General features: G+C 41.8%; 1 protein-coding gene across 6 annotated transcripts in view; it reads right to left on the minus strand.

Annotated features, from left to right (window-relative positions):
* The window catches only part of metap1d (methionyl aminopeptidase type 1D (mitochondrial)), a 130,926-nt gene that overhangs the window by 108,164 nt on the left and 1,825 nt on the right, over positions 1-20,937 (minus strand). The window contains exon 1 of one of the 6 annotated variants that reach the window (XM_073047224.1): positions 5,063-5,081. The exons of the other annotated variants lie outside the window; for them this stretch is intronic. Coding sequence (XP_072903325.1) covers positions 5,063-5,081 — 19 coding nt within the window. Of the gene's footprint in view, positions 1-5,062; positions 5,082-20,937 lie in introns of those variants that run through there. 6 annotated transcript variants of the gene reach the window in all.

Raw genomic sequence — 20,937 nt, forward strand, 5'->3', positions numbered from 1 at the left:
TTGAGCTTCTTTAATGCTACTAGAACTGACTGCACTTATTCTACAAGTAGAGATATTCACACAAGAGATTCTGCAGCTGCTGAAAATCCACAGTAACGCACACAAAATGTTGGAGGAACTCAGCAAGTCAGGCAACATCTATGGAGGGGAATAAACATTCAACGGTTTAGGGCCAGACCCTTCATTGGGACTGGAAAGGAAGGGGAAAGAAACCAGATATTTACACTTTTGATTTGTGCCTTGTGCATGCTGGATAAGGTTGAAGGGTATCAGGAACAGAGCCCCTTATCATAGAATACTCAATTTTTGACCTAGTTTGTAGCTTATGGTGCTTATGTGGCAGGTCCTCTATGGGCCCCTCCAGCATGTTGATCATAGAAAAGAGAGATGGTGATACCAAGCATATATGTTTGAGTTTCTGTTATTGGAGATTGCATGAGCTTCATTTTCTAGGAAGCTGAAAATAAGAAGTCCATTGACATTCCACGTTTAACCATGGTTTTACAAGTGTAAACACAAGGAAATCTGCAGATGCTGGAAATTCATGCAACACACACAAAATGCTGGTGGAACACAGCAGGCCAGGCAGCATCTATAGGGAGAAGCACTGTTGACATTTCGGGCCAAGACCCTTCGTCAGGACTAACTGAAAGGAAAGACAGCAAGAGATTTTAAAGTGGGGGTGAGGGGAAAATGCAAAATAATAGGAGAAGGCCGGTGGGGGTGGGGTGAAGCTGTGAGCCGGAAAGGTGATTGGCAAAAGGGATACAGAGCCGGAGAAGGGAAAGGATCATGGGACGGGAGGCCTAGGGAGAAAGAAAGGGGGAGGGGAGCACCAGAGGGAGATGGAGAACGGGCAGAGAGAGAGAAAAAAAAACTAAATATACCAGGGATGGGGTAAGAAGGGGAGGGGCATTAACGGAAGTTAGAGAAGCCAATGTTCATGCCATCAGGTTGGAGGCTACCCAGCCAGTATATAAGGTGTTGTTCCTCCAACCTGAGTGTGGCTTCATCTTGACAGTAGAGGAGGCCATGGATAGACATATCAGAATGGGAATGGGACGTGGAATTAAAATGTATGGCCACTGGGAGATCCTGCTTTCTCTGGCGGACAGAGCGTAGGTGTTCAGCGAAACTGTCTCCCAGTCTGCGTCGGGTCTCACCGATATATAAAAGTCCACACCGGGAGCACCAGATGCAGTTTACCACACCAGCCGACTCAGGTGAAGTGTCACCTCACCTGGAAGGACTGTCTGGGGCCCTGAATGGTGGTGAGGGGGGAAGTGTAAGGCCAGGTGTAGCACTTGTTCCGCTTACAAGGGTAAGTGCCAGGAGGGAGATCAGTGGGAAGGGATGGTGGGACGAATGGACAAGGGAGTCGTGTTGGCAGTGATCCCTGCAGAAAGCAGAAAAGCGGGGGAGGGAAAGATGTGCTTGGTAGTGGGATCCCATTGGAGGTGGCGGAAGTTACGGAGAATTATATGTTGGACCTGGAGGCTGGTGGGGTGCTGGGTGAGGACAAGAGGAACCCTATCCTGAGTGGGGTGGTGAGCGGATGGGGTGAGGGCAAATGTCTGGGAAGTGGGAGAGATGCGTTTAAGAGCAGAGTTGATGGTAGAAGAAGGGAAGCCCATTTGTTTAAAAAAGGAACACATCTCCTTCGTCCTGGAATGAAAAGCCTCATCCTGAGAGCAAATGTGGTGGAGACGGAGGAATTGCGAGAAGGGGATAGCATTTTTGCAATAGACAGGGTGGGAAGAGGAATAGTCCAGGTAGCTGTGAGGGTCTGTAGGCTTATAGTAGATATCAGGTGGTAAGCCGTCTCCAGAGATGGAGACAGAAAGATCAAGAAAGGGGAGGGAGGTGTCAGAAATGGACCAGGTAAATTTGAGGGCAGGGTGAAAGTTGGAGGCAAAGTTAATGAAGTCGACGAGCTCAGCATGCATGCAGGAGGCAGCGCCAATGCAGTCGTCGATATAGCGAAGGAAAAGAGGGGGATGGATACCCGTATAGAGTTGGAACATGGACTGTTCCACAAAGCCAACAAAAAGGCAGGCATAACTGGGACCCATGCGGGTGCCCATGGCTACACCTTTGGTTTGGAGGAAGTGGAAGGAGCCAAAGGAGAAATTATTGAGAGTAAGAACTAATTCCGCTAGATGGAGGAGAGTGGTGGTAGAGGGGAATTGGTTAGGTCTGGAATCCAAAAAGAAGCAGAGAGCTTTGAGACCTTCCTGGTGGGGGATGGAGATATATAGGGACTGGACATCCATGGTGAAAATAAGGCAGTGGGGGCCAGGGAACTTAAAATCATTGAAAAAATTCAAAGCATGAGAAGTGTCACGAACATAGGTGGGAAGGGATTGAACAAGGGGGGATAAAACAGTGTCAAGGTATGCAGAAATGAGTTCGGTGGGGCAGGAGTAAGCGGAGACAATGGGTCTACCTGGACAGGCAGGTTTGTGAATCTTGGGTAGGAGGTAGAAACAGGAAGTGCGGGGTGTGGGAACTATGGGGTTGGTGGCAGTGGATGGGAGATCCCCAGAACTATGAGGTTGGTGGCAGTGGATGGGAGATCCACTCTGATCTCCCTCCTGGCACCTTCGCTTGTAAGTGGAACAAGTGCTACACCTGCCCTTACATTTACTCCCTCACCACCATTCAGGGCCCCAGACAGTCCTTCCAGGTGAGGCAACACTTCACCTGTGAGTCAGCTGGTGTGGTATACTGCATCCGGTGCTCCCAGTGTGGTCTTTTATATATCGGTGAGACCCGACGCAGACTGGGAGACAGTTTTGCTGAACATCTACGCTCTGTCCGCCAGAGAAAGCAGGATCTCCCAGTGGCCACACATTTTAATTCCACGTCCCATTCCCATTCTGATATGTCTATCCATGGCCTCCTCTACTGTCAAGATGAAGCCACACTCAGGTTGAAGGAACAACACCTTATATACCGGCTGGGTAGCCTCCAACCTGATGGCATGAACATTGACTTCTCTAACTTCCGTTAATGCCCCCCTCCCCTTCTTACCCCATCCCTGATAAATTTAGTTTTTTTCCCCCTCCTCCTTTTTTCCCCTCTTTCTTAGCCCATCACTCTGCCTGTTCTCCATCTCCCTCTGGTGCTCCCCTCCCCCTTTCTTTCTCCCTAGGCCTCCCATCCCATGATCCTTTCCCTTCTCTAGCTCTGTATCCCTTTTGCCAATCACCTTTCTGGCTCTCAGCTTCACCACACCCCCTCCGGCCTTCTCCTATCATTTCGCAATTTCCCCTCCCCCTCCTACTTTCAAATCTCTTGCTATCTTTCCTTTCGGTTAGTCCTGACGAAGGGTCTCGACCGAAATGTCGACAGCGCTTCTCCCTATAGACGCTGCCTGGCCTGCTGCGTTCCACCAGCATTTTGTGTGTTTTACAGGTGTACTTAATAGCAACTGATGATGCTTGAGTCTAGAGTCTACACTATCATTTTGGAAAATGAGATGATAGGAACCCACAATAATCTTTCAAGATAAAAGAAAGACCCCTTGGGATTCTTTTCTCATTGATGCCTTTTGATTTTGAATTTTATTAGAGCTCCAAGCTGCACACTCAGTTAAATGTCAAGTATAGTCACTCTCACCTCACCTCAGAAACTCAGGTCTTTGGTCCATGTGTGGCCCAAGTACATGAAGAAGTCTGGGAGTTGAGTGGTTCTAGCAAAACTCATATTGTGTATTGAACAGTGTTGCTTGTGAATTGTGATTCATAGATTGTGAATACTATTGACAACATCTCCCATTACTTCACTGATGTTGGGCATTGACTAATAGTGCATAATTTTGTCAGATGGGATTTGTCCTACCTTTAATAGATACGACTATATCTGGTTAAATCGGTATGACAGTGATGTGAGTGTTCCAGAACAGCTTAGCTAGAGGCATGTCTATTTTTGGAGGACACATCTTCAGTCCCACACCCAGGATGTTGACTGGTCACATTGCCTGTGCTCCTAGCTATCTCTTGATATCACGAAGAGTGAATCAAATCGGCTGAAGCCTTGCTTTTGTGATCATGACAGGCTCATGAGTAAGCTCATATGAATCATTCACTCAGCAATTTTGCCTAAAGATGGAACCTTATCCTTGACTCTCAAACTAGAACCATAGTAATGTTTGAAAGTGAGCACATTCTTGGGGGTCTGTTCCTCTCACTGGCTTATCGATTTTTCCGTCACCATTCGTGCACAGATGTGACAGGACTGCACAGTGTATCTGATTTGCTAGTTGTGGGATCATTCGGCTGTATGAATTGCAAGCTGCTTCTGCAGTTTACCGTGGAGGGTGCCACAGTAGCATAGTGGTTATCCTGACGCTATTATAGCTGGGGGCATTAGAGTTCAGAGTTCAATTCCAGCATCCTCTGTAAGAAAGTCTGTATGTTCTTCATAGGCTTCTTCCGGGTGTTCCAGTTTCCTCCCATAATCAAAAGACATACTGGTTAATTGATCATTGTAAATTGTCCTGTGATTAGGCTAGGGGTTAAATAGGTGGACTGCTGGGCAGTGTGGCTAGGTGGGCCAGAAGGGCCTGTCCATGCTGTAACTCTAACCAACTAACTAAATAATTCTCTCTTGTACCTTTGCCAGGTTGACAATGTATTTTTGGAAATACTCGGTGTTGCTGCCAGCAATTCCTATCTGCACTTCTTCTAATCAAAATGAATGGTAAAATGAGAGATATGATCGGTCATGAATGTATAGATTGTGGTGCTGTACATTTCTGTTTCTAATGATACAGATGTGCCTGTTTTGAGCTGCAGGGACTGTTCCTTTTGTTGTTGCTCCACAGTGTTGATTGAAAAATAGGGATTTCTTTCAATTTCTGGGTCAATCATCCCCTCTTCAGACGACACTAAAAGATCAGATTAGCTGATCATTCAAATCATTTCTGGCAGTAAATTGGTTTAACATTTTCACGTATTAACAGTGATCATGCTTAGGTGTGAAAAACATTGAAGCATTCTCTATATGTGTTAAGATGAACGTCGTTTATTTACCCAATCCAGGCACTTCTGATACTTACCTTTCAATTCTATTGTCATTTTGCGTTCTTTCTGTTCTTCAGATACTTCTTCTACAATTTTTAAACAAATATGTACGGTGTGGATTTTGGCACAATTTTGCTTCCATTTGGAAATGATTACCAACATTTTCATAGTCCCCTGCAATGAGATATTCTTAAAGTTCTTTTCTTTCTCATTTAAACACTGCAGAACACTGCAGTGTTTTTTGTGAATAAATTTCCAGTGAAAGTCAAATTACATAGTAGTTGAAGGAACTATGTTTAATTCAGAGGGAATATTTCAACAATACACCTATAAATAATTTGATCAACAATTTGAACCTGGACACTTTCAGTTATTAGACTTACTCAACTAACTTAATATGAGAAAGTAACAAATTATTCTTCTTTGTTGAATATTCACAAAAAGCAGAGCACAAAACACATTTCCTACTATCTGCTGTTGATGAATCCCAATCTGCATAAATCCAAGTTGATTTGTATTTCAAGTGAAAAAGAAATACAGCAGATTCATAAGTACAGCTATCTTGTTAACAGATGCAACTATACTATTTTAAATTAAAATAGAGATTTTTTATGACATCAGTTTCAAGTATTGCACATTTAAATAAAAAACATACTTTATTGACTTATATCGAACAAAAAACTGGAGTTTAATTCTGGTAACACACACAAAATGCTGGTGGAACACAGCAGGCCAGGCAGCATCTATAAGGAGAAGCACTGTCGACATTTCGGGCCGAGACTCTTCGTCAGGACAAATTCTGATTAATTCTGGTATGTGTGAGGTGTTACATTTAACGGTAGGACTCTTAAGAGCATTAACATACAGAAGGATCTTGTGGTCCAAGTCTACACCTCCATGAAAGTGGCCAAGCAAGTAGATAAAGTGTAAAGAAGGCACATGGCATACCTGCTTTCAATGCTTTAGGTGAAGTTTTAGAGTCAGGAAATCATGCTGCAGCTGTATGGACCACAGCTGGAGTATTGCATGAAGTTATGGTCACACCATTACACGAGGGATGTGGAAGCTTTGCAGAAGTTTCAAGAGCAATTTATCAGGAGGCTGCTTAAATCAGAGGGCATTATCTGAAAGGAGAGGTTGGACAAACTTCAACTGTTTTCCCTTAAGTGTCAGTGACTGAGGGAAGACCTGATAGAAGTTTATAATATTGTGAGAGGCACAGATAGGTTACATGGATTCTTTTTCTTTCACTAGGGTAGAAATGTCCAAGACTAAAGGGCATAGTTTTAATATGAGAGAGGGTAAGTTTGATGGTGATGTGTAGGGGGAGTTCCCCCCCCCCCCCCCACAGAGAAACATAGAAAACCTACAGCACATTACAGGCCCTTCGGCCCACAAAGCTGTGCCAAACATATCCCTACCTTAGAACTAACTAGGCTTACCCAAGGCCCTCCATTTTTCTAAACTCCATGTACCTATCCAGGAATCTCTTAAAAGACCCTATCGCTTCCGCCTCCACCACCACCACCACCAGCCCATTCCATACATTCACCACTCTCTGCATAAAAAAACTTACCCTGACATCTCTTCTGTACTTTCTTCCAAGCACCTTAAAACTATGCCCTCTCGTGCTAGCCATTTCAGAGAGTGGTAAGTGCCTGTAACGCATTGCCAGGAGTGGTGGTGAAAGTGGCTATGATAGTGGCATTCAAGACACTTATAGATAGGCACAGAAATATGCAGGGAAGGTTGGGATGTGGATCATGTGCAGGCAGAAGAGATTTGTTTAATTTGGCATCATGCTTGGCATACATTTGATGGGCTAAATGGCTTATTCCAGTGCTGCACTATTCTATATTCTCATCTCTTTCAAAAATTAGGAAATAAAATGCTAAAAGAAATTATTTGCATCTTAGCACCAAAAGTATATCATTATCAAAACTAAAAAAGGTTCAATCATTGACTGAAGAACTAACACCTGTTAGTTTTCCAAATTCTGTTGCAATATAAGAGTTATGGTACAATGGAAACATGAAGTCAATGTCACAAGGGAATTTTCAAAGTCGATAGTATTAGAGCAGTGTTCAAATATTTTCAGTAAAAGTTCATCAAACCTGTCCCAGAACTAGTATTTTCATCTACAAATCATGGGAATATTACTGGAGGAAAAAGTACACTATTTAGTGTGGGATTTTAACTTTCACAGTACTATAATTTCCTTGACAAATATATGGTTGAATTGCAAAATTCAAGTTACTTATTGCTACTATTAATACTTTAAAAATAATAAAGATATAATTGATTACTGTAAAAAATAATTTGGTGCTAGCTATTCAATTAGTAAAGGCAGTGACCCAAACATAACCCAAGCTCAAGGATGGTAGAATTATTCTGACAAAAACAAATGAAATATTTAAACATGAAAATAGCCACATATAATAATAATAATACCTTCACTTATTTTTTATACTTATTTCTATCAAAATGTCCAGAGAATTTTCTAGCTATAATGTAAGTAAAAGCGATTTTAACTTCTTTGTTGTCAAATATTCTTAACATTGTACAATCAGTAAACAGTTGTATGCATGAGTCCAGACTCATTTATTCTACCCACAATACCTACCATAACAAAAAATTGGAGATGATGTTATCCTTTTGTCTAAAAGACCATAAGACCCCGAGACATAGGAGCAGAAGTAGGCCATTCTGCCCATCTAGTCTGCTCTGCCATTCAATCATGGCTGATCCAATTCTTCCAGTCATCCCCATTCCCCTGCCTTCTCCCCATACCCTTTGATGCCCTGGCTAATCAAGAACCTATCTATCTCTGCCTTAGATGCACCAGTGACTTGGCCTCCACAGCCACTTGTGACAACAAATTCCACAGATTTACCACCCTCTGACTAAAGTAATTTCTCCACATCTCTGTTCTAAAATGGATGTCCTTCAATCCTGAAGTTGTGCCCTCTTGTCCTAGACTCCCATACCATGGGAAATAACTTTGGCATATCTAATCTGTTCAGGCCTTTTAACATTCAGAACGTTTCTATGAAATCCCCCCTCATTCTTCTGAACTCAATGGAATACAGCCCAAGAACTGCCAGGCATCCCTCTTATGGTAACCCTTTCACTCCTGTAATTATTCTCGTGAATCTTCTCTGAACCCTCTCCAATGTTAGTATATCCTTTCTAAAATAAGGAGCCCAAAACTGCACACAATACTCCAAGTGTGGTCTCATAAGTGCCTTATGGAGTCTCAACATCACATCCTTGCTCTTATATTCTATACCTCTAGAAATGAATGCCAACATTGCATTCACCTTCTTCACCACCGACTCAACTTGGAGGTTAAAGATTAGGATATTCTGCATCAGGACTCCCAAGTCCCATTGTATCTCTGCATTTTGAATTCTCTCTCCATCTAAATAATAGTCTTCCCATTTATTTCTTCCACCAAAGTGCATGACCATACACTTTCCAACATTTTATTTCATTTGCCACTTCTTTGCCCATTCCCCTAAATTAAGTCTCTCTGCAGGCTCTCTGTTTCCTCAACACTACCCGCTCCTCCACCTATCTTTGCATCATTGGCAAATTTAGCCACATATCCATTAATCCCATAGACCAAATCATTGACATGCATTGTAAAAAGCAGTGGTCCCAACACCAACCCCTGTGAACTCCACTGGTAACAGGCAGGCAGCCAGAATAGGATCCCTTTATTCCCACTCTCTGCTTTCTGCCATCAGCAAATGCTCCACCCATGCCTGTAATTCATGAGCTCTTATTTTGCTAAGCAGCCTCTTGTGCGGCACTTTGTCAAAGGCCTTCTGAAAATCCACGTACACCACATCTACAGCATCTCCTTTGTCTACCCTGCTTGTAATTTCCTCAAAAAATTGCAGTAGGTTAGTCAGGCAGGATTTTCCTTTCAGTATGTACTAGCCTGCAGCCATAATGTGATGAAGAACTGCAATGTGAACAGAAAAAGTCAAGGACCTGAATATAACTCCATTTCAACTCCCCTGGGAACCCTGCTACTAAGGGGCTTCAATTCTTGAACAGAGGAATCATTTTACTAGAGTTCAGGCAGACAAAGTCTTGGCAGTATGTTCTTCTAAATTTGTTTAAATGCAAGTAGTTTTGGATAACAGTACTGGGAATAATGCATAACAAAAAACTTTAAAAATATCATTTCGAGGTTTTAATAGTCGAATAATACAGTGTTGTGAAATACATTACTGTAATGCAATTAAAATAGTGATATATCAACAAAACTTCAGTTCTAAATAATACTGATCAGCAGAATTTCCATCTACAATAGCTGCTAATATGTTGATAATGAAGATACATAAAATTTAAAGCAAACTAAAGAATTAATTTTTTATGAATCACATAACCTACTAAATAGAATTTCTAAAAATCAAACATCTTAAGCAAAAGTATACTATTTCAGGTTTCTGATGGTTCTGACTTAACTCACTTTACCAAGACAAGAACAATTCACTTAATAACTGCCATCTGTTGCCTCATAGTGAAGAAAATACAATTTACTTTGAACTTCTCTGACCACATGGTTTGGCTTTGTAAAACTACATATGCAGTAAATAATGCAAAACTGGTTACTTGTGATGGCACTGGAAACTTGCCAGATTTAATCTTGGAGGAGAATGTCTCCTACTATCATACTCACAAAGTAGCACTAACAGCTTGGTAATAAAGCGATTGCTAACATATATCACATTGTTGGGAGGTAGTTTTGCATTTTATCCTCCTCATCAAAGCATGCCAAGCTAAGCTAAGGAGCTAAGAAGCTCAGCAGGAGACCTACTTCTGCCAATAACTTAAAGATAATTACTGGAAATTTCTTATACTCTATGTGCTCAAATTGAATTCTCTTACACCCTGTGGGTCAGCATTTAATCACCTTTTAGTCCCTCCTCCTACTGACAAACTTGCCAAGAGTACAAACTCAGACATGACCTGTATTCCCTCGAGTATAAAAGATTAAAGAGTGACCTAATTGATGTGTTTAAAACTGCACAGGTTGAGTGAGCTGGGGGGTTTTACTCTTCAGAAGGATGACTTGATAGAGATGTACAAGATGATAAAAGGCATAGATTAAGTGGACAACCAGGGACTTTTCCCAGAACAGAAATGGTTAATATGAGGGTCATAATTTAAGATGATTGAAGGAAAGCATGGGGGGGGGGGGGGAGAGGGAATGTCAAAGTTTTTTTTACACAGAGAGTGGAGTGGTGGGTGCATGGAACTCACTGCCAAGGGAGGGAGTAGAGGCAGAAACATTGGGACATTTAAGAGACTCTTCGATAGGCACATGGATGACAGAAAAACAGAGGGCTATGGGAGGAAAGGTTAGCTTGATCATAGAGTAGGTTAAAAATGTTGGCACAATATCGTGGGTCAAAGACCCTGTACTGTGCTATTACATTTTATATCCCATGAAATTAAAAGCAGAACATCTTGATGACCATAATTGTAAAAAGTAAAATAGAACAAAAAAAATCCAAACGACAGATAACTTTCATTGGATGATTCTAAGCTTCCAAATAGCTCCCAGTTTAATTTTCCATCCCATTCCCACTCTGACCTTTGCCTTTCTCTTCTTACGCAGTTCCAAATAAGTTGGAATGAAAGGTCATAAACATTAATTCCTCTTCTCTCTCCACTGATTCTATATGGCTTGTTAAGTATTTCCAGCGTTTTTAAGTATTGTTAAGTATTTCCACACACACACACACACACACACACACACACACACACACACACACACACACACACACACACACACACACACACACACACACACACACACACACACACACACACACACACACACACACACTCTCTTTCCCCCCCCCCCCCCACCCCCACCATGGCCAGAACTGCAAAATTAAAAATGTTACAGAGCTTACTAAGGAAAAAGATGTTGCTAGAATCTGGATAAACCAACAACAGACAAAGAAACTGTATTCGAAAGACAAGCTGCATTTATGGAGACTAACTCACCACTTCTTAGATTAAATGCATCCTAGATTGTTGAAGTAAGCTGAAATAGCAAGGTGCCTGGCTCAGTTCAAAACAACATGAGCACAGGAGAAGACAAGTGAAATGCAAACATAATACCCTTGTTCCTAAAAGAAGGTGTAGGGATAAATCTACAAGCTTGACCTTGTTGAAAAAAACTTTGAGAAATGATAATTAGGGTCCAAATTAACTGTTACTTGGACAAGTGTGAATTCATTACGGAAGTCAGCAGATCTAAAGCATTACACACAAAATGCTGGAGGAACTCAGCAGATCAGGCAGCATTTATGGAAATGAATAAATAATCAACATTTTGGGCAGAGACCCTTCTTCAGGATATGAAACCAGGAAGTAAATTGTGAGGAGGATAGTATATATCTCCAATAAAATATGGGTAAGTAGATGGAATGGTTTTAATAAAAATAGAAAGTGTTGGAGAAATTAAACAGTTTAAGCGGCTCCTGTAAACATAAATCAAATTTTTAGATCAAAGATCCCCTAACAGAGAGGATTCTGCTAAGTATTTTCAACAAACATTTTTTCATAAATAAACTGTTGGAATATACTGCTGAGAACAAAACTGAAAATTACCTATCTCTCTATATTGTGATGAACAGATTTTTTTAAAAGTTCTAGCTTCCCTTGAGGAAATTTGGGAAGGAGGTAAGGATTTCTACAGAAATACACACACACATTTACATTCTGTGGCAAGTATCTACATGACTTTAAGTATGTTCAAAAAAGAAATTGTTAAGATTGAATTTCTTAATATCTAAAAATCTAACAAAGAGACATGGAACTTGAGCAGGACTGTGGTGCTGAGATGAAAGATTAGCCATGATCTCACAAAATGCAAGAGCAGACACAAGGACCTTTCTAATTCTTACGCCCTTACACTGCAGGTTCTCCATCAACAAGCATATCCAAGGAGATCTAACGTGTTAGGGAAAACACTTGCAAATTTCCCTATTACAACAATGACTCATTGGTACCTAGTAGCGTTGCCTTACTGTTATCCAAGAGTAACATATCAGCTTTATACATTCTGACAATACACAGTATTTCACCACAAGACAGTAATTTTTCAGCATATCCTTGTAGCAAATCGTAGTGCCTACATTTTGATTATGAATTTAAATTTTTAAATCAAATTACAACTCTCCCGTTCCTGCGCAGCTTGATGTAGAATAATAAGCTAAGAAAGATGATTGAAAAAGGACTCAATACCATCTATTACATTTCACAAAGGGCTCATAATCTCAGATTTAAACAAAAAGTGACTTTAAGTGGCACTGTAACTAATTGATTATAATAGGGCAGCACCTCTTATTTCATGGCAGCACCAAACTATACATGTAAAAATGCACAGATATTCATTTCAACTTAACATCTGGTTTCTAATCTTCCAGAAACCAGGAAAGGAAATGCACCATAAACTAGAGCAACTTGATATATCAAAATTTGTGAGAGTGCCCACATAGACAATCAAAAGGCACCAAAAGCATTTTCATACTTCATATAAGTATACTGATATGCTGATTACAAATTCAGACCTGTGCATTGACTGAATGGCAAAACGAAATGCAACATAATAGGGTTGAAACCTAAAGTTTTAAACCACTGGCCAGTTAGCTGAAACATTGCACAGACCTCCCTATAGCGACTCCCACAAACCAAATCCTTGCATGAACAGTGATCAGAAAGGACCAAAGACTCTCTCCTCCAACTCCCACTGAACAAAGATTGACAACATTAGGAAAGCTATCATGACACAGAAATCATGCCTCCCCATGGAGAGTTACAGTAACTGGTAACTATTTGCACACATGTAAACAACATGTAATGTTATATGCAGGCCATTTAAAAAAGGGCCAATTGCTAATATATCAAATAAGTGGCACAGCTTGCATATAAAATCAGCATTGCGCACTTTAGCAATCCAAATAGACCTTTAGATCTATTTTCTTTTGCTATTTAGAAATAAAATGTAATAATAATCTGAATTAACTAATCTCATCTAAATTAATCTTACCTCATGAACATTTATTTTTTTATTGAAATCTACAGTATATTACAAAGGATGGCCAATAAATGCAACTGTAGGCAGTAGCCACAACTAAACTAGTAACTTACAGCAATCTTAAAATACACTGCTGTTGAGTACGTGTTCCCTGTAGAGTCTTAGGGAACACATATTCATCTGCAAGAGCAGTCAAACACATGAGAGACAAGGAATTCAAAAAAGATGTTTATTCGATGCTCCTCATCAGGCTCTCTTGAACCTAATATAAATATCATTGAGGTCAGTTACAGAGCTAAATTATGAGAGAGATAAGAATCTTGCAGCAACAATTAATGTTCACAACCAAATACACTATCTCCACTTGAAGAATTGTAACAGGGCTTTATAAGTTCAACAGTTCTGAACTATGGACCAATGTCTAACCCGGTATCATCGTGCAGACTTTGCAATGCAAAGATTGATCTTAAATCTTCAGCTGTACAGTCCATAATGTACATCAGCCAACACATCTGACTTCCAGCCATCAAATCATACCAAAAACATGGTCCTCTCCATGTTCTCATATGAACCCTTTGGAACAACGCCACTTCTATACCTAGAGTGATGCTTAAGGAGATTGTGTCAACAGTCCCAAAGTCGTACATGCACTGACTCACCACTCTTCATCATTGTCAATGCCAGATCAATAGTCAAATCCTCTTGTCATTACCTTACTATTCCTAAAATGCCTGTAGCTTTTCTTCCTCCCTGTGATCACTTGTCTGTGTCCCTGTAGATGAAAAGGATTCACACGGAGCCTGGGGTTTACCTTCAGAACAATTTTTTTCTTTATTACAAGCTGACATCAACAGATGAGTCACTCATCCTGGGCAATGAATGTTCCCTAATTCAGAGTTTCTATTATTTTTATACTATATGTTATTTACACCTCCCCCCCCCACTATCTCTCTTCTGCATGCAAAGCGTATACAAAGTGAAGGAACACTTCCATTCAAAATTCAGTGCCTATGTGCAAAGTGAGCTGTCAAAGTCTGAGCGTGTCGTCTGCTACATGAACTGTGTGCAGTTCCATTATTACCTTATACATACAATGAGAAGCTTCTGTCCTGCAGCTTATGGAATTATTGTTCGGTTGGTAACCAGGCATGGGTTGACTACAGTTCATTTTAGCCTTCAGTATGTGGTTCAGGCCAGTTTGAACCTGTTGCAGACTTCCTCTGTCTGTTACTAACACTGGAGTCCTCCCTGCTACATGATTATCCCAATCTCCACTACAGTACTACAGAGCAATTTTATTATTCCCTACTACAGTTCACATTTCTTTAACTCTGGTTGGTCGCTAATTCATACCATTTGCAATGAAGTGGTCTTGTGTTTTCAGTCTTTTCAATACAACTGTCAGCTGTGTGTATATTAATACACATCCTTCAAAAATGAGACTTTAAGTAGCTATTTCCATTGCAGTGACAAGGAAATCATCATCTACTGCATATAAAGAAAAACTTAGTCACTGTTTGATCTGCTTTCATCAGAGGGTAGTCTTTTCAAAATAGTATCATTTTCTACATTTGCTTAGTTTACACATTCAGTTCTACTGTGCATCTCTCTTGCAGCCATTGACAGGTTTCAGCCTCTCTGTGATTGGCGGTTAAAAACTTGTGCAAATTGTCCTCTCGGCAGGAATTGGAGAAGTCTGCTCCCTGGAAATATAATTGCAGACACCTCTTTCTTGATTCCTGCTTGCTTTATCTATTAGCCTGCAACATGTATATAAATCTTTATTGATTGACTGATTGACTGTGGACTTCAGGAAGGGGAATTTGGGAGAACACACTCCAGTCTGCATTGAAGGGTCAGTAGTGGAAAGAAAGAGCAGCTTCAAGTTCCAGAACGTCAACATATCAGCCGGTCTATCCCAGGTTCAACAAACAAGGTATGCAAGCAGTTCTACTTCATTAGGAGTTTAAAGAAATTTGGATGTCACAAAGGACTCCTGTTGGATATTCAGATGAAGAACATTCTGACGGGTTGCATCGAAGCCTGGTACAGAGCCTCCAATGCTCAAAGTTCAAATTAAGTTCGTAATCAAGTACATTATCACCATATACAATCTGAGATTCATTTTCTTATGGGCATTGTCACGTACCCTGTGACCGGGTTACAGAACCAGCAGAAATGGAGAGCACATTGGAGTCTGGTATTACTAAGAACTAATAGTGTTTATTAGTAACTTAGCAATACAGCAATATAAATGCAAGTATATTGAACAGGTTAGCAATGATATATGTGTGGAAATAGGAACAAAACTAGGCTCTTTCAAACCTAGGGGTAAATGGGTACAGTCTAACGATATGATGAAGAGAGTTCAGTTCAGTTCAGTTCAAGGTAGTTAGTGGAGGAGAGGGAGATGAGCTGATGCCGTCGATCTTCCCGTTGTCTTCCGAAGTCCTGTTGTGGTCACCAACTATGACCATAATACGTACGACCGTTCTTCAGTGGTGGAATTATCACCCAGGCAAGGATGACACACAAATAATTCCCCACCGGTCCCACCTTTTCACACTGTGAGCCACTGATCGATTTCCCTGAATCCATCCTCCAAAAACCCACCTTCATGTGGGTGCACCAAAGCTCGTTCAGTGTCCGAAACTGTGTGTCTCATGGTGTGTCTGTCTGTGTAACAGCGGACCTGGCTTTTATCTCCACATGTTGGGCACCAGCTGTCCATCAACCCACTCCGCCCTCCACTTTTTGCAGGAACTTTACAAGCAGGCAAGTGACCTCAGGGAAAAGGTAAACAAGCTGGCAGAGAAACCATAACATCAATCTTTTGAGCAGTTTCTGTCTCTCTCTCTCTCTCTCTCTCTCTCTCTCTCATTGCACTGGACACCTCCCTCTCTTTCTCTTAATAGCAGCACAGTTCAAAGGGTCAATTCTGGACCCCATTCCAAACTAGGGTTCCCCATGACAGCATTCACAGTAAGTACAAAACACAAACAGACTCAATGAAAGACTGCATGTAACAAGACAAAGTGCAAAAGACAACTATCCAATACAAAAAATAAAAAAAAATAATAATAATAATAATAAACAAATAAGCAATAAATATCGCAAAAAGATGAAGAGTCCTTGAAAATGATTCCACAGGTTGTGGGAACAGTTCAGTGATGGAGTGAGTGTACTTGAATGAAGTTATCCCTTTTGGTTTAAAAGCCTGATGGTTGAAAGGTAATAACTGCTCCTAAACCTGGTGCTACAAGTCCTGAGGTTCCTGTACCTTCTTCCTGATGGCAGCAGCGAGAAGAGAGCATGGCCTGTTTGGCTGGGACCCTGATGATGGATGTTGCTTTCCTGTGACAGCACTCCATCTAGATGTGTTCAGTGATGGGGATGGCTTTACCAGTGATGGACTAGGCTGTATCCACTACTTTTTGTAGGCTTTTCTGTTCATGGAGATTTGTGTTCCCATACAAGGCCATGATGCACTCTGTCATTATCCTCTCTCCCACACATCTGTAGAAGTTTGTCAAGGATGACATGGTAAATCTTTGCAAACTTCTAAGAAAGTAAAGGTGCCGCTGTGTTTTATTTAAGGACACTTATGTGCTGGACTCAGGACAGATCCTTTGAAATGATAACACTGAGCAATTTAAAGTTGCTAACCCTCTCCTCTTCTGATCTCCTGATGAGAACTGGCTCACAGATCTCCAGATTCCTCCTCTCGTAATCAGTTATCAGCTCCTTGGTCTAGCTGACATCGAGTGAGAGGTTGTTGTTCCATCACCACTCAATCCAGTTGATCATGCACAGGTTTTTAGTACTCAGCCAGGTACACCATCAGATACTTCTCATGGGTTCACCATCCTGAAGGATGCTCTCAGAGTCACAGTGTCATTGGGTGCCTCCATGTTTTGATGGTCAAAGTAAGCATAAAAGGCATTAAGATCGTCTGGGAGTGAGACTTTGTTATCACCAATGTTGCTTGATTTCACTTTGTCTGAGGTGTTAGCCATTCAAGCTCTGCCACAACTCCACAGATGTCAAGCATCTTTCAGTGATTCAGGTTTGGTCCGGAATTGTCACTTTCTGGAGGTCAACCTGGATCTCTTGTTGTTTACTTGGTTGCCAGACCTCAACATCACTGATGTGGCCTTCAGCAGTTTGCAGGTTCACCCAGAGCTACTGGATTTTGGTTCATCTAGGGCTACTGGTTGTGAAAGGCTCTCAATGATTTTGTGGGGACACCCTTGTCTAGGACTGTTTTTATAAAGCGTGCAACAACTGTGGTGTACTTATTCAGGTCCTCTGGTGAATCCTTGAGTACAGCCCAGTCCATCAACTCAAAGCGATCACATAGCTACTCCTCTGCCTCCTGAGACCATCTCTTTGTTGTCCTTATCTCTTGAGTCTTGCTCTTAAGCATCTGCCTGTATGCAGGTAGAAGGACAACCAGATGGTCAGATTTCCTGACATGTGATCTAGGAATGGAACAGTTGGCATTACTAATTGTAGTAAAAGTGGTCGAGTGTGTTTGGACCCCTTGTGGTGCAGGTGATGTTGATGATAACTGAGCAGGGATTTCTTCAAACATACCCGACTGAAGTCCCTGACAATAATTTGAAAGGTGTCGGATCCCGATGCACAGGATCACAATAAGTCTTCAGAGGGTTGAAGACTCAACCAGTTCCATCATGGGGAAAAACTCTCCCGCCATTGAGAAGATCTTCAATACCCTACATGACCCACATTAAAGACCCTCAATATCCAGGACACACTCTCTTCACGTTTCCACCATCTAGAAAGAGGTACAGGAGCCTGAAGATCTATTCTCAATGTTTTCAGAACAGCTTCTTCCTCTCCATCATTAGATTTCTGAAAGGTCCATGAACCGTGTTATTCATCTTCTGCACTGTTTACTTTGTAACATATAGTAATTTTTATGTCTTGCACTGTACTGTTGCTACAAAACAACAAATTTCATGATTTGCAGGGGGTCCTCACTGAACACCAGGCAGTTTGCATATTGTCCCAACCGCTCAACAGACGAAGCCATCGCCACCACCCTCCACCTGGACAAAAAAAGGACACGTATGTTCAAATGCTGTTCATAGACTTCAGTTCAGTATTCAACACAAACATTCCTCAGCACCTGATTGGAAAGCTGAAACTGCTGGGCCTGAACACCTCCCTCTGCAACTGCATCCTAGACTTCCTGACTAGGAGACCTCAGTCAGTCCGGATCAGGAACAGCATCTCCAACACCATCACACTGAGTACGGCCCCCCCACCCCCAGGGCTGTGTGCTCAGTCCACTGCTGACCCATGACTGTGCAGCAATACACAGCTCGAATCACATCATCAAGTTCGCCAATAACAAGACCATGGTGGGTCTCATCAGCAAAAATGATGAGTCAGCATATACAGAGGAGGTGCAGCGACTAATGGACTGGTGCAGAGCCAACAACCTGTCTCTAAATGTGAACAAAAGAGATGGTTGTTGACTTCAGGAGAGCACGGAGTGACCACTCTCCACTGAACATTGATGGCTCCTCCGTTGAGCACCAAATTTCTTGGTGTTCACCTGGCGGAGAATCTCACCTTGTCCCTCAACACCAGCTCCACAGCCAAGAAAGTCCAGCGGCGTCTCTACTTTCTGCGAAGGCTGAGAAAAGTCCATCTCCCATCCCCGCCCCCATCCTCACCACATTCTACAGAGGATGTATCAAGAGCATTCTGAGCAGCTGCATCACTGCCTGGTTCAGGAATTGCACCGTCTTGGATCGCAAGATTCTCCAGCGGATAGCGAGGTCAGCTGAGAAGATCATCGGGTTCTCTCTTCCTGGACTTCACGTGTGGCTTAGCTACTAAGCTTGTAATACCAGTTCTACGGACTTAAGGGACAAAAGTGGGTTACTGGCACCTTAAAACCAGTCATTTAGGGCAGATGGAGCTCATTAGCCATGGTTGGCAGCTCATCTTAGAGAAGGACAACTTTGATGTCAAACCTCTGCTGCCTTTTGGATAAACCCACTCATGAGGAAAGCTTTTTGAGTGAACCCCAAAGAAAAATGCGGAGCAGGCGTCCCTTAGGCTACATTGACTTCAATGCTGTCTGGCAACTCCTGTGACACTACTGGTGCCAATCGGTCTCTGCAATTCATTTGAATTCATTGGCTGCACGGAGAGGGAAAGCCTACTGCATAGGCAACAGCTTGCACTTGATATCGTACTGTCCTGGCTTGCTCATCATGTAGACAACTGGGATGTAACATACATGGTCAATACCAACCAACAGAGGGCCTCAATGATAATAATAAGAAGAAGAAATAATTATCAAGAACATGAGATGAAGAGTCCTTGAAAATGAGTCCATAGGTTGTGGGATGAGTATTGGGATGAATGACATTATCCCCTCTGGTTCAAGAGTTCATTCCCATCTAGATATGTCCATACATGGCCTCCTCTACTGCCATGATGAGGCCAAACTCAGGTTGGAGGAGCAACACATCTACCATCTGGGTAGCCTCCAGCCTGGTGGTATGAACATTGAATTCTCCAATTTCTGGTAATTCCCTCCCCCTCCCCCTTTCCCTATCCCAGGTCCCTCTCTGCCTCTCTCCCCTTTCAACTTTCTGCTTCTTTATCTCTACAGTTCTTTCATGCTTATCCCCTCCCCCTCCCCCCTTTATCTCTCCTCTGATCGGTTTTCCACCTGGCGCCTCTAGGCCCTACCCCCTCTCCTATCTCTATTACTGGGCTTCGGTCCTCTCTCCCCACCCCCCATTCCTGATGAAGGGTCTCAGCCCGAAACGTTGGCTACTCTTTTCTCACAGATGCTGCCTGACCTGCTGAGTTCTTCCAGCGTTGTGTTCGTATTCTTTGATCCACAACACCTGCAGTTGTATTTTTGTGTTTTGGTTCAAGAGCTTGATGGCTGAGGGATAATAACTGTTCCTGAACCTGGTGGTGTGGGTCCTGAGGCTCCTTTACATTCTTCCTGATGGCAACAGCAAGGAGAGAGCATGACCTGGATGGTGGGGCCCTTGATAATGGATGCTACTTTCCTATGACAGTTCTCCTTGTACAGTAGATGTACTCAGTGGTGGGGAGAGATTAACCCATGATGGACTTCTGCAGTAAAATAAATTCATACTAGGAAAATGGAACATAAAAGTTAGATTTTACATAAAAGCTGATGCTAAAACACAACTTTTGCCTCTGCACATAATGCTCAGATAAAATCTGAACAATAAATACAATTGAAAGATTGATGGATATTTGATATTGGTGAAAATAGGAAAAAAGTGATAGGACAAAACTTTATGGCTTTGCAAAGATTACAAGTGAATCTCAATAAAGCAGCAAATCCCAAGCAATGCCCTCTGCATACAGCTGTAAATTTCTATGCTGCTTTGTCAAGGGCAAGTGGTTATAAAGCTATACTTGTCCCATGTTTATGAACAGGTAAATTTAAGTGTAGGGTATCAACATTATTTGACAATTAGTTCACAAAGCAGGTTGTATTTGCAAGCCAAACTGTCAAAGGTAGTAAAATTAGCACACAAAAAAAATCATATGATGCTCCTCACAACACATGCATCTAAACGTTGTGTGGACCTCTCTTCTGTTGTTTCCAACTCATTTCCTTCCATTAAGATTTCGCTAAATTCCATTCTGATGATTTGTTAAGTTACAAATGGTTTGCACTCTTGCTTAAAGTAAGCAATTATACACTCTAAACTGACAGGCAAGAATTGAGTGATTGCCATGGTACCCGAAACAACATTTTCCACTATTTACAGATTCAAAGAAACAAGGACTTACACAGCAAAAGAAGCA

The sequence above is a fragment of the Hemitrygon akajei genome, chromosome 5 (genome assembly GCF_048418815.1).
Source record: "Hemitrygon akajei chromosome 5, sHemAka1.3, whole genome shotgun sequence".
In the NCBI taxonomy this organism is placed as follows: Eukaryota; Metazoa; Chordata; class Chondrichthyes; order Myliobatiformes; family Dasyatidae; genus Hemitrygon; species Hemitrygon akajei.